The sequence below is a fragment of the Schistocerca cancellata genome, chromosome 6 (genome assembly GCF_023864275.1).
Source record: "Schistocerca cancellata isolate TAMUIC-IGC-003103 chromosome 6, iqSchCanc2.1, whole genome shotgun sequence".
Classification (NCBI taxonomy): domain Eukaryota; kingdom Metazoa; phylum Arthropoda; class Insecta; order Orthoptera; family Acrididae; genus Schistocerca; species Schistocerca cancellata.
The window spans coordinates 422272608-422285484 of NC_064631.1; the positions used below are offsets into that span (position 1 = coordinate 422272608).

Genomic DNA, 12877 nt, shown 5'->3' on the forward strand with positions numbered 1-12877 from the left:
TCCCACAAACTGCCATCCGGACGTGTACAACATGATGCATGCACGTGTGAATGCTTGAATCTAATATTCTGTCGGTTGCACCGGTTATTAACGTACCAGCATTTCACATCTTCAATGCCTTATCTGTGATCTTGCAATGTTGATCACTCAAATATGTTATCTAGACAAATGTATTCCCAAAATTTCATTGTTCGACATTAGTCATATTTTGGCGTTGCGATTTTTTCCCGTCAGTGTAGTAGCGAGATAGAGAAGATCCAACGAAGAACGGCGCGTTTCGTCCGGTAATCGTTTAGTCGACGCTAGAGCGTTACGGACATGCACAATGAACTCTGCAGGCAGACCGGCAAAAGAGGGGTTATCATCACAGAGAGACTTCCACTTGTAATTCCCAGGGCGTACGTTATGTGAAGAGTCGGCTAGCATATCACTTCCTCCCACATACGTCTCGCGAAATGACTACAACGAGAACATCAAATTAGAGCTCATACGGAAGTTTACGCGCAAGTATTCTTCCCAAGCGCCATTCGTGAATGGAACAGGGATGGGGTAAAATACGAAGTGATTTAGCTGCCCATAGCTATGAGTTTTATGCAAGATGCAACACTTCAAAAACGATGAGTATGATTTTCATATTCTCTTGCTCGCTATGAGCGTACTATTAGTCTTAACAAAAAAAGGAAAGTACCTTTATGTAGGAAAATTAATGTAGTTAAATTTCCTACTGAGATATGTTTGCGCAGGAGGCCACTGCTTTCGAGCTATTCAAGGAAAACGTACGGAAGTGACCTTCAAACGCATTTTTCTTTAATAAAGCGTGGCCTCCAGCGAAAAAGTATTTCAGTAGAAAACTTAACTACATTAAATTTCTTACAAAAATGTTCTTTTCATTTTTTCTGTAGGACTAATAGTTTGCACATAGTGAGAGAGAATATGAAAATCGCACATATGGTTTTTGTAGGTGTTGTGGATTGCATAAAACTCATAGGTAGTGGCAGCTGAGTCACCCTGTATAATGATATCAGAAGTATCCTCCGGCAGATAGCGGTAGGTGGCTTGCAGAATATACAGGGCGAACCAGAATCCCAGCGAGAAAATTTCGGAGATCGTTCAGGGACATTATCAGATTATTTTGGTACAAGGGACCCGTGATCCCTGTTGACTAGTCGCAGAGCAATAAATTAAATATGATTTATGGGGTTTTGTTGCTAGAGTTACCGTTCTTTCTGTGAAAATACTTTCACAACAGTGAAAAAGACTTCAATGTGCAACCACCGAAAGCACGGAAGGATCCGGTTGTTCGTGGGTGCATATGTACGGATGCAACACTACTGTGATGTGGTTGCCGTCTTTGCGGGATCAGCTGAGCATGTTTTCCTCACACTGCTTTTCCATTGCTATCGGTGAATCCACACACGAGATGCTTATCGACCGATTCTTCATCAGTAGACCCGTCCATGTTGCTGTGTATCACTGTTAGCGTACAACTAATACTCATAGAAAGACTAAGGCCGGCCGCTGTGGCCGAGCGGTTCTAGGTGCTTCAGTCCGGAACCGCGCTGCTGCTACGGTCGCTGGTTCGAATCCTGCCTCGGGCAGGGATGTGTGTGATGTCCTTAGGTTAGTTAGGTTTAAGTAGTTCTAAGTCTAGGGGCTGATGACCTCAGAAGTCAAGTCCCATAGTGCTTAGAGCCATATGAACCATTTGAAAGACTAAGGCAAGGCGGACCGAACATCACTGAATGCAAGATTCAAATGGTTCAAATGGCTCTGAGCACTATGGGACTTAACTTCTGAGGTCATCAGGTCATCAGTCGCCTAGAACGTAGACCTACTTAAACCTAACTAACCTAAGGACATCACACACATCCATGCCCGAGGCAGGATTCGAACCTGCGACCGTAGCGGACGCGCCGTTCCAGACTGTAGCGCCTAGAACCGCTCGGCGAATGCAAGATTGAGGAGAAAGTGGGCCTTACTGTTGTCAGCAACAAGTACCGTGAATGAATGGAACAAACTGGTTTCCAAATAAGACGAACAGCGCGTATCGTTGACACAGTTGTGGAGAGATTTTCAGTGCAATACCGATACAAGTATTAAGAAATCAAAACTATATGTAATTACTGTGTAACCGGCCACTCCTTTATACCAAAATACTCGGAAAATATCCCTGTGAACCTCCAAAAATTCTGTCGGTGGAGTTCTGGTTCACCCTATAGAAGTACAACGTGGCAATTATTGAACTGTATGAAGTAACATCGTCATAACTTCTGAACAGTTTGCGTTAGGACATTCAAACTGAACTATTGGCCGCGGGGCATGATGGGAATTAGTATGCGTAGTATGGCTTGATTTAGCGGCGAAGCCCACTTTCATTTGGATGGGTTCGTAAATAAGGAAACTGTCGGATTTGGGGGACTGAGAATCCGCATTTCATAATAGAGAAGTCTCTTCACCTTCAAGGGTGCGGTGTACAATGTCCAGTCACAGAATAATCGGTGCGATATTCCTTGATGGCACGGTGACTACTGAAAGGTACGTGAAGCTTTTGGAAGGTGATTTCATCCCCATTATCCAAAGTGACTGGCTTTTGGAAGGTGATTTCATCTCCATTATCCAAAGTGACTGATTTCGACAAGATGCGTTTCATGTAAGACGGAGCTCGACCGCATCGAAGGAGGAGAGTGTTTGATGTCCTGGAGGAGCACTTGGGGGATCACGTTTTGACTCTGGAGTTCCCAGAGGCCACTGGAATGGGCCTCGATTGGCCGCCATATTCTCGGGATCTGAACATATGCGGCTCCGGTATGAAGGACTATATTAAAGATAGGGTGTACATAATAACCCCAAAATCATTGCTAAGCTGAAAACAGTCACTCAGGAGGTCACTGACAGCCTCGATACTCCGACACTTCAATGGGCCATGCAGAAATTTACTTTTCGTGTGCGTCACATCATCGGCAATGAAGGCAGGCATATCGAACATGTCATACCGTAAATCCGAATATCTGTGGTGAGGTTACATGTTGAATAAAGTGTGTGCACGCCGTAATTTGTAACTAATTAATGTTTTTTTTTTCGTATAGTTCAATAATTACCACCCTGTAGATATAATTAAAATTTTACGCTGAATAAGATGCCCATTTCACTCAATTGTTCCTCTAGGCATACTGAGCGATAATTCTAAATGATTGATGTTTCCTTCACTTTTTATACAGGTTGCACACTGTATATGAACATAATCACACGGCCCTGTACCAACGCAACGACTGTCTTTGACAACTATTTCTGTAACGAGCATTATCTCCTACTAGACACTCCCTCAGTCGTAGATAGACTCGATCGTTGGGTTGTCGTATGCTGTCTTCAAGAGCGTATTCCTTTTATTTACTACCCCAACTGGTCAAAGGAGCTCACCAGTAATCTAGACAGGGTCAGACGCCATTACATCACGTCCCATAAATGCTCATTGGGGCACAGATCGCCTGGGAGAGTACTATGGATAAAGCGAGAAGTGGGTGCACGGGGATTGTACTGTAAAAGTGTAAACGAGGACGAAGCGCGACATTTACTCCACACGTCAGTTTCCCAACGACGCGGCAGTCTGTATTTGTATTACGACGGTCCGATAACAACTGAGCGCTGTCGCAAGGTCGCTGACGCGATCGTGTATTGCGCTTTTCGTATTCCCTTTATCAGGACTGTCCTTGGGTGCTCTATCAGCGCATCGTCCCCTTTCAGGCCGGAAATTGTGGCTGTAACTCATGATAGCGGCTACACTATTCACACATAGTCCTCTTTGGTGTTATCGCTACCGGAAATCTTTCCATCTGCACGTAAGGATCATTTCTCAGTATTACTTACAATTATCAACACACTGGTTGCGTAAAGTGCCACGATTAATATGAGATGTTGAGGAAGCAAAACGAAGGCATAATCCTTGTTTCTGTTTGCTATTCTTATAGATGAATGCTGGACCTCCAATACGACTAAGTATCAGACACTGTAATATTTTTTTATTTTCCAAGACCAGATACTCCTACATGTGGGAGATAAATAATCGAATTATAGTCGCGTTAACGGACATGACACTATTCCTTGCCACTGCGTTTTGTAGTAACTTAGGTGAAAAAGGCAGCACCTCATTAAGGATGTGGTAGTAAAAATCTCGATACCCACACAACTCAGCGGAGTACCCACAAAATATGTAAGGAGACTATGTTAGCCACATGTGCAAGTTCTTTACCTGTCTCGACTGGAGATATCACATCCACACATCTTAACGAAATAATCGGTTTTCCGATTTCCACCAAAATTTGTTTTAATGATTATTTGTTTCTAGGTATCCACTGCCGGTCAAGCGACCACCACCAAGCCATGTATGAACACTGCACAAAATTAAGGAAGGTTCCTTTGCGTCAAATACATAATCTAGTTTTAGTTTCAGTATCTGTCGCAAACGCCTGCTCATATATACGTACAGATAAATAAGAAGTAAACAAATTATATTCTGAAGAAAAAAAATCTTTCACCTATATGTATATCGATGTTGCAAAGTGTAAGAACCCCACCGCTCTCGTATTAAACCTCCAGAAACGAATCAGTTTAGCCAGTGAGTCCATAGATGGTGCTATAAGGGGTGTTCGGTATAAATGGACACGCTTTCCCATCCAAGTTTTGCGATAATTAAGCCAGTTCGTCATTGAACTGACTAAACGAGCCGCCGCGTAAGAATTCTTCCCACCTGCCCGTGTGGAAATGCTCTCGTAGTTTTCTGTCCCCTTGCAGAGCCGTAGCAGCGCTATCGAATTCTAAAAGTGCAATAGTGCGGTCTATATTTTACGTAATGAAGCGGCAAGAAGCTTTTATGCAAGTAATTTTTATATGTGATGCCATTATGAGGCTTTTATTTAAAATACACTGTAAAATGAAATTGTTCGCACTGATTATAACATATCTATTAACGGTATGAGAGCATGGCCTACCGCATGACTAGATCGAAAACTATCCTATCGACGACCGCCGACTATGGCGCATTGTCTGTAACTTTAGCGCGCAATTGGTATAGTTCTATAAGATGGTACATCTTCGGTTATGCCAAAGTTATTCATTTATTTATTAATATTAGAGTTTCCCGGCAGAGTAAAATTACTGAGAACTAATATTTATGACCTTTATACGCCTTGTAATGTCTGAGTGGCAAAATGTAACTTTTGTTAGCAAATATTTATTAATAACAGTTACTTGATTCGTGCCAGAATAAATGTACTTTCCCTACGTACCTCTTTGCTGACGTCATGAGTGATTTCTGCATCGGCCCCTCGTCCCACTGACTCTGAAAGCACCAGACGGCCAACCATCTATGCTTGCCAGCGTGTTAGCCTAGCGCTCGCTCCTTCCTCCGTATGCATCGCGACACTGATGATACATTCACTTCATGCTCATACATTCACTTCACGTATGTGAAATAACAAAACTGGAAATACAGTAAAATGCGCTTCTTTTTTTCTCGAGTGATCAGTCTTCTGACTGGTTTGATGCGGCCCGTCACGAATTTCTGTCCTGTGCCAACCTGTTCATCTCAGAGTAGCACTTGCAACCTGCGTCCTCAATTATCAGCCGGATGTATTCCAATCTCTGTCTTCCTCTACAGTTTTTGCCCTCTACAGCTCCCTCCAGTACCATGGAAGTCAGTCTCTGATCTCTTAACAGATGTCCTATCATCCTGTTCCTTCTCTTTGTCAGTGTTTCCCACATACTCGTTTCCCCTCCGATTCTGCGCAGAGCCTTCACATTCCTTACCTTATCAGTCCACTTAAGTTTCGACATTCGTCCTTAGCACCACATCTCAAATGCTTCGATTCTCTTCCGTTCCGGTTTTCCCACAGTCCATGTTTCAGTACCATACAATGCTGTGCTCCATACGTATATTCTCAGAAATTTCTTTCTCAAATTAAGTCTTGTGTTTGATACCAGTAGACTTCTCTTGGTCAGGAATGCCCTTTTTTCCAGTGCTAGTCTGCTTTTGATGTCCTACTTGATCCGTCAGTCGTTGGTTATTTTGCTATCTAGCTAGCAGAATTCCATAACTTCATCTACTTCTTGACCATCAATCCTGATGTTCATTTTCTCGCTGTTCTCATTTCTGCTACTTCTTTACTTTCGTCTTCCTTCGATTTACTCTCAGTCAATATTCTGTACTCATTAGACAGTCTATTCCATTTAGCAGATCATGTAATTCTTCTTCACTTTCACACAGGATAGCAACGTCATCAGCGAATCGTATCATTGATACCCTTTCACCTTCAATTTTAATTCCACTCCTGAACCTTTCTTTTATCTCCATGATTGCTTCTTCGATGTTCAGATTCAACAGTAGGGACGGAAGACTACATCCGTGTCTTACACCCTTTTTATTCTGAGCATTTCGTTCTTGGTCGTCCACTCTTATTATTCCCTCTTGGTTCTTATATATATTGTTTATTACCCGTCTCTCCCTATAGCTTACACCTATTTTTCTTAGAATTTGGAACGTCTTGCACCACTTTATATTACGCTTTCTCCAAGTCGACAAATCCTATGATCGTGTCTTGATTTTTCTTCAGCCTTGATTCCATTATTAACCGAAGAGTCAGAATTGCCTCTCTGGTGCCTTTACCTTTCCTAAGGTCAAACTGATCGTCATATAACACATCCTCAATTTTCTTTTCCATTCTTTCGTATATTATTCTTGTATGCAACTTGGATGCATGAGCTGTTAAGCTGATTGTGCGATAATTCTCGCACTTGTCAGCACTTACCGTCTTCGGAATTGTGTGGATGATGCTTTACCGAAAGTCATATGCTATGTCTCCAGACTCATCAGACTCATACATTCAACACACGATCGTGAATAATCATTTTGTCACCACTTCCCCTAATGATTATAGAAATTCTGATGGAATGTTATCAATCACTTCTGCCTCATTTGATCTTAAGTCCTCCAAAGCTCTCTTAAATTCTGATTCTAATACTGGATCCTCTATCTCTTCTAAATCGACTCCTGTTTCTTCTTCTATCACACCAGACAAATCTGCCCCCTCATAGAGGCCTTCAATGTATTCTTTCCACCTATCCGCTCTCTTCTTTGCATTTAACAGTGGAATTCCGGTTGCACTCTTAATGTTACCACCCTTCTTTTTAATTTCACCGAAAGCTGTTTTGACTTCCCTGTATGCTGAGTCAGTCCTTCCGACAATCATCTCTTTTTCGATTTCTTCACATTTTTCATGCAGCCATTTCGTCTTAGCTTCCCTGCACTTCCTGTTTATTTCATTCCTCAGCGACTTGTATTTTTGTATTCCTGAATTTCCCTGCACATTTTTGCACGTCCTTCTTCCGTCGATCAGCTGAAGTATTTCATCTGTTATCCACAGTTTATTTGCAGTTACCTTCTTTGTATCTATGTTTTTCTTCCCAGCTTTAGTGATTGCTCTTTTTAGAGATGTCCATTCCTCTTCAACTGTACTGCCTACTGGAATATTCTTTATTGCTGTATCTACAGCCTCAGAGAACTTCACGAAGATGTCACCATTCCTTAGTCATTCCGTATTCCACTTCTTTGCGTACTGATTCTTCTTGACTAATTTCGTAAACTTCAGTCTACCCTTCATCACTACTACTTTGTGATATGAGTCTATATGTGCTCCTGGGTTCACCTTACAATCCAGAATTTGATTTCGGAATCTCTGTCTGACCGTGATGTAATCTAACTGGAATCTTTTCGTATCACCCGGCTTTTTCAAGTATGCCTCTTCCTCTTGTGATTCTTGAACACAATATTCGCTATTACAAGCTGCAGTTTATTATAAAATGCAATTAGTCTTTCTTCTCTCCCATTCATTGTCCCAAACCCATATTCTCCTGAAACCGTTTCTTCTACTCCTTCCCCTTCAACTGCATTCCAGTCCCCCATGACAATCAGATTTTCATCTTGCGTTACATATTCTATTACCCTTTCAGGATTCTCATACACTTTCTCAAGCTCTTCATCTTCAGCTTGCTACGTCGGCATGTATACCTGAACTATCATTGTCGCTGTTTGTTTGCTGTCGATTGTCGTGACAACCACCTTGTTACTGAACTGTTCACAGTAACGCACTCTCGGTCCTACCTTCCTATTCATAACGAATCCTACCACCGTTTTGCCATTTTCTGCTGCTGTTGCCCGCATCTCATGGTCGTGCGGTAGCGTTCTCGCTTCCCACGCCCGGGTTCCCGGGTTCGATTCCCGGCGGGGTCAGGGATTTTCTCTGCCTCGTGATGGCTGGGTGTTGTGTGCTGTCCTTAGGTTAGTTAGGTTTAAGTAGTTCTAAGTTCTATGGGACTGATGACCATAGATGTTAAGTCCCATAGTGCTCAGAGCCATTTGAACCATTTGAACCATCTGCTGCTGTTGATATTACCCTATACTCATTTGACCAGAAATCCTTGTCTTCTTTTCATTTCACTTCACTGTCTCCTGCTATATCTAGATCAGCCATTGTGTTTCCCATTTCAGAATTTCGAGCATTCCTACCACATTCAACCCTCTGACATTCCACGCGCTGACTCGTAGAACGTCATCCTTTCGTCGATTATTCAATTTTTTGTCATGGTCACCTCCTTTTGGCAGTCCCCTCCGAAGATCTGAATGGGGACTATTCCGGAATCATCATGACATTTCTTCAATTACAGGCCACATGTCCTGTGGATACACGTTATGTGTCTTTAATGCAGTGGTTTCCATTGCCTTCTGCATCCTCATGCCGTTGATCATTGCTGATGATTCCGCCGTTACGGGCAGCACATGTATCGAATACATGACCAGTTTAGTGATAAAGCTATCTCAGCAGTACTCCGGATCATTAATATGACTTCGTTTCAAAAGCATTCTACGTCTGCGGGCCCTCTTGTAAGCAAAGAGAACCATAATTATCAGAATGACACCATTTTATGACACTGACTGGTATTGAGTGGGTGAAAATATTCCGTTACTGCATGATTTCGGCTGTGTGGTATGACCTATCGAAATGGACACGCTTGAGCTGATTCCAAGAAATCGTGGAATGGCTCGACGTTCACATCATTGCGTGATTTTATGGGTTCTTGATTTCAACTCAAACATATCGGTTTTGATGAGATCATCTGAAAATGACTTCACATATGGAACTGTTGAGTAATAGAAAAAATAAATGATTATTTTAATTGCAGTCGGTATGGTAAAATGAAATCATACACAACCGCTCGCTCGAAGAACGATCAATACCTTAAGTTGGAAAGCTGCACATGTCATACCAAAACAAAAGAAAGTATACAGATGAGCCAAACAAACTGGTACACCTACCTAATATCGTGTAGGGGCCCCACGGGCTCGCAGAAGTGCAGCAACACGACGTGGCGTGGACTCGACTAATGTCTGAAGTAATGCTGGAGGGAAGTGACACCATGAATCCTGCAGCGCTGTCCACAGATCCGTAAGAGTACGAGTGGGTGGAGATCTCTTCCGAACAGCACGTTGCAAGGCATCCCATTACGCTCAATAATGCTCATGTCTGGGGAGTTTGGTGGCCAGTGGAAGGATTTAAACTCAGAAGAGTGTTCCTGGAGCCACTCTGTAACAATTCTGGACGTGTGGGGCGTCGCATTGTCCTACTGGAATTGACCGTGTCCGTCGGAATGCACAATGAATATGACTGGATGCAGGTGATCCAACAGGATATTTAGGTTCGAGTCATCTGTCAGAGTCGTATCTAGCCGTTTCAGGACTCCCGTATCACTCCAACTACACACGTGGCACACCATTACAGAGCCTCCACCAGCTTGAACAGTCCCCTGCTAACATGCAGCGTCTATGGATTCGTGAGGTTGTCTCCACACCCATACACGTCCATCCGCTCGACACAATTTTTCCACTCATCAGGAGTCCAATGTCGGTGTTGACGGGTCAAGGCGAGGAGTAATGCTTTGTGCTGTGCTGTCACCAAGGGTACACGAGTGGGCTTTCGGTTTCGAAAGCCTTCCTTTGAATGGTTCGCACGCTGACATTTGTTGACGGCCCAGCACTGAAATCTGTAGCAATTTGCGGAAGAGTTGCACTTCTGTCACGTTTGAATGATTCTCTTAAGTCGTCGTTGGTCCCGTTCTTGCAGGATTTTTTCCGACCGCAGCGATGTCGGAGATTTAATATTTTACCGGATTCCTGATATTCAAGGCACACTTATGAAATGATCGTATGGGAAAATCCTCACTTCATCGCTACCTCGGAGATGCTGTGTCCCATCGCCCGTGCGCCGACTATAACACCACATTCGAACTCACTTAAATCTTCATAACCTGCCATTGTAGCAGAAGTAACGTGTCTAACAACTGCGCTAGACACTTGTTGTCCTATATACAGGGTGGTCCATTGATAGTGAGCGGGCCAAATATCTCACGAAATAAGCATCAAAGGAAAAAACTACAAACGAAACTTGTATAGCATGTAGGGGGAAACCAGATGGCGCTATGGTTGGCCCGCTAGATGGCGCTGCCATAGGTCAAAGGGATATCAACTGCGTTTTTTAAAATTAGGAACCTCCATTTTTTACCACATATTCGTGTAGTACGTAAAGATATATGAATGGTTTAGTTGGACCACTTTTTTCGCTTTGTGATAGATGGCGCTGTAACAGTCACAAACAATTTTAGACGAATAGTTGGTAACAGGTAGTTTTTTTAAATTAAAGTACAGAACGTAGGTACATTTGAAGATTTTATTTCGGTTGTTCCAATGTGATATTTGTACCTTTGTGAACTTATCATTTCTGAGAACGCATGCTGTTACAGAGTGATTACCTGTAAATATCACATTAATGCAATAAATGCTCAAAATGATGTCCGTCAACCTAAATGCATTTGGCAATACGTGTAACGACATTCCTCTCAACAGCGAGTAATTCGCCTTCCATAATGTTCGCACATGCATTGACAACGCGATGACGCACGTTGTCAGGCGTTGTCGGTGGATCACGATAGCAAACATCCTTCAACTTTCCCTACAGAAAGAAATCCGGGGACGTCTGATCCGGTGAACGTGCGGGCCATGGTATGATGCTTCGACGACCAATCCACCTGTCATGAAATATGCTACTCAATACCGCTTCAACCGCACGCGAGCTATGTGCCGGACATCCATCATGTTGGAAGTACATCGCCATTCTGTCATGCAGTGAAACATCTTGTAGTAACATCGGTAGAACATTGCGTAGGAAATCAGCATACATTGCACCATTTAGATTGCCATCGATCAAATGGCGGCCAATTATCCTACCTCCCATAATGCCGCACCATACATTAACCCGAAAAGGTCGCTGAAGTTCCAATTGTCGCAGCCATCGTGGAATTTCCGTTGCCCAATAGTGCATATTATTCCGGTTTACGTTACAGCTGTTGGTGAATGACGCTTCGTCGCTAACTAGAACTCGTTCAAAAAATCTGTCATATTCCCGTAATTTCTCTTGTGTCCAGTGGCAGAACTGTACACAACGTTCTAAGTAGTCGCCATGCAATTCCTGATACATAGAAATATGGTACGGGTGTAATCGATGTTGATGTAGCATTCTCAACACCGACGTTTTTGAGATTCCTGATTCTCGCGCAATTTGACTGCAACTGATGTGCGGATTAGCCGCGACAGCAGCTAAAACACCTTCTTGGGCATCATCATTTGTTTCAGGTCGTGGTTGGCGGTTTCACATGAGGCTGAACACTTCCTGTTTCTTTAAATAACGTAACTATCCGGCAAACGGTCCGAACACTTGGATGATGTCGTCCAGGATACCGAGTAGCATATATAGCACACACCCGTTGGGCATTTTGATCGCAATAGCCATACATCAACACGATATCGACCTTTCCCGCAAGTGGTAAACGGGCCATTTTAACACGGGTAATGTATCACGAAGCAAATACCGTCCGCACTGGCGGAATGTTACGTGAAACCACGTAATCACATGTTTGTGACTATTACAGCGCCTTTTATCAAAAAGCGAAAAAAGTGGTCCAACTAAAACATTCATATTTATTTACGTACTACACGAATATGTAATACAAAATGGGGGTTCGTATTTTTTTTAAAAAACGCAATTGATATCCGTTTGACCTATGGAAGCGCCATCTGGCGGGCCAACCATAGCGCCATCTGGTTTTCCCCATCAAGCTAGACGAGTTTCGTTCTTTGTAGTTTATTCGTCTGATGCTTATTTCGTGAGATAATTGGCCCCGTCACTATCAATGGACCACCCTGTATAGGCGTTGCTGACAAAATTTATGGTTCAAATGGCTCTGTGCACTATGGGGCCTAACATCTGTGGTCATCAGTTCCCTAGAACGTAGAACTACTTAAACCTAAGGACATCACACACAAGTCGTCTCCGTTCGAAAAATCAGATTACTTTCCAATTAAGTGTACTGTAGAATTACGAGAAAAATGGAGGGGGGGAGTTCACAAGACGATTCTAAACTGCATTACCTTACCAAAAAATTGAAGCACCCATGTTGAGAGAGCATATAATGTCGTTTCAATAGAATTTACAAGCAGTTTCGCAGCATGAACTCAGCTACTAGTACGATGCTGCACTCCCTCCGATCTGAATGTACGCACTCATTCTGTTGAGAAGGGTATTATAAAGTAGTTTATCCGCTCCCGAGGAAAGGTGGCGCTGTTGTAACTGATCTTTCATAACCTGGATACTGACTAAGACGAAGTTGGGCGTCCGAGTTGAGCCCACACATGTTCTACCGGAGATAAATCTGGTGATCTTGCTGACCATAGAAATATTTCAACATCTCGCAGGTTGTTCATATAGGCACGTGCTCT

General features: G+C 43.0%; 1 protein-coding gene across 2 annotated transcripts in view; it reads right to left on the bottom strand.

Annotated features, from left to right (window-relative positions):
* The window catches only part of LOC126190944 (multiple C2 and transmembrane domain-containing protein), an 876357-nt gene that overhangs the window by 396620 nt on the left and 466860 nt on the right, over positions 1-12877 (bottom strand). The window contains exon 1 of one of the 2 annotated variants that reach the window (XM_049931588.1): positions 5283-5369. The exons of the other annotated variant lie outside the window; for it this stretch is intronic. Within the exon in view, the coding sequence (XP_049787545.1) occupies positions 5283-5360 (78 nt within the window). The 5' untranslated portion in view covers positions 5361-5369. Of the gene's footprint in view, positions 1-5282; positions 5370-12877 lie in introns of those variants that run through there. 2 annotated transcript variants of the gene reach the window in all.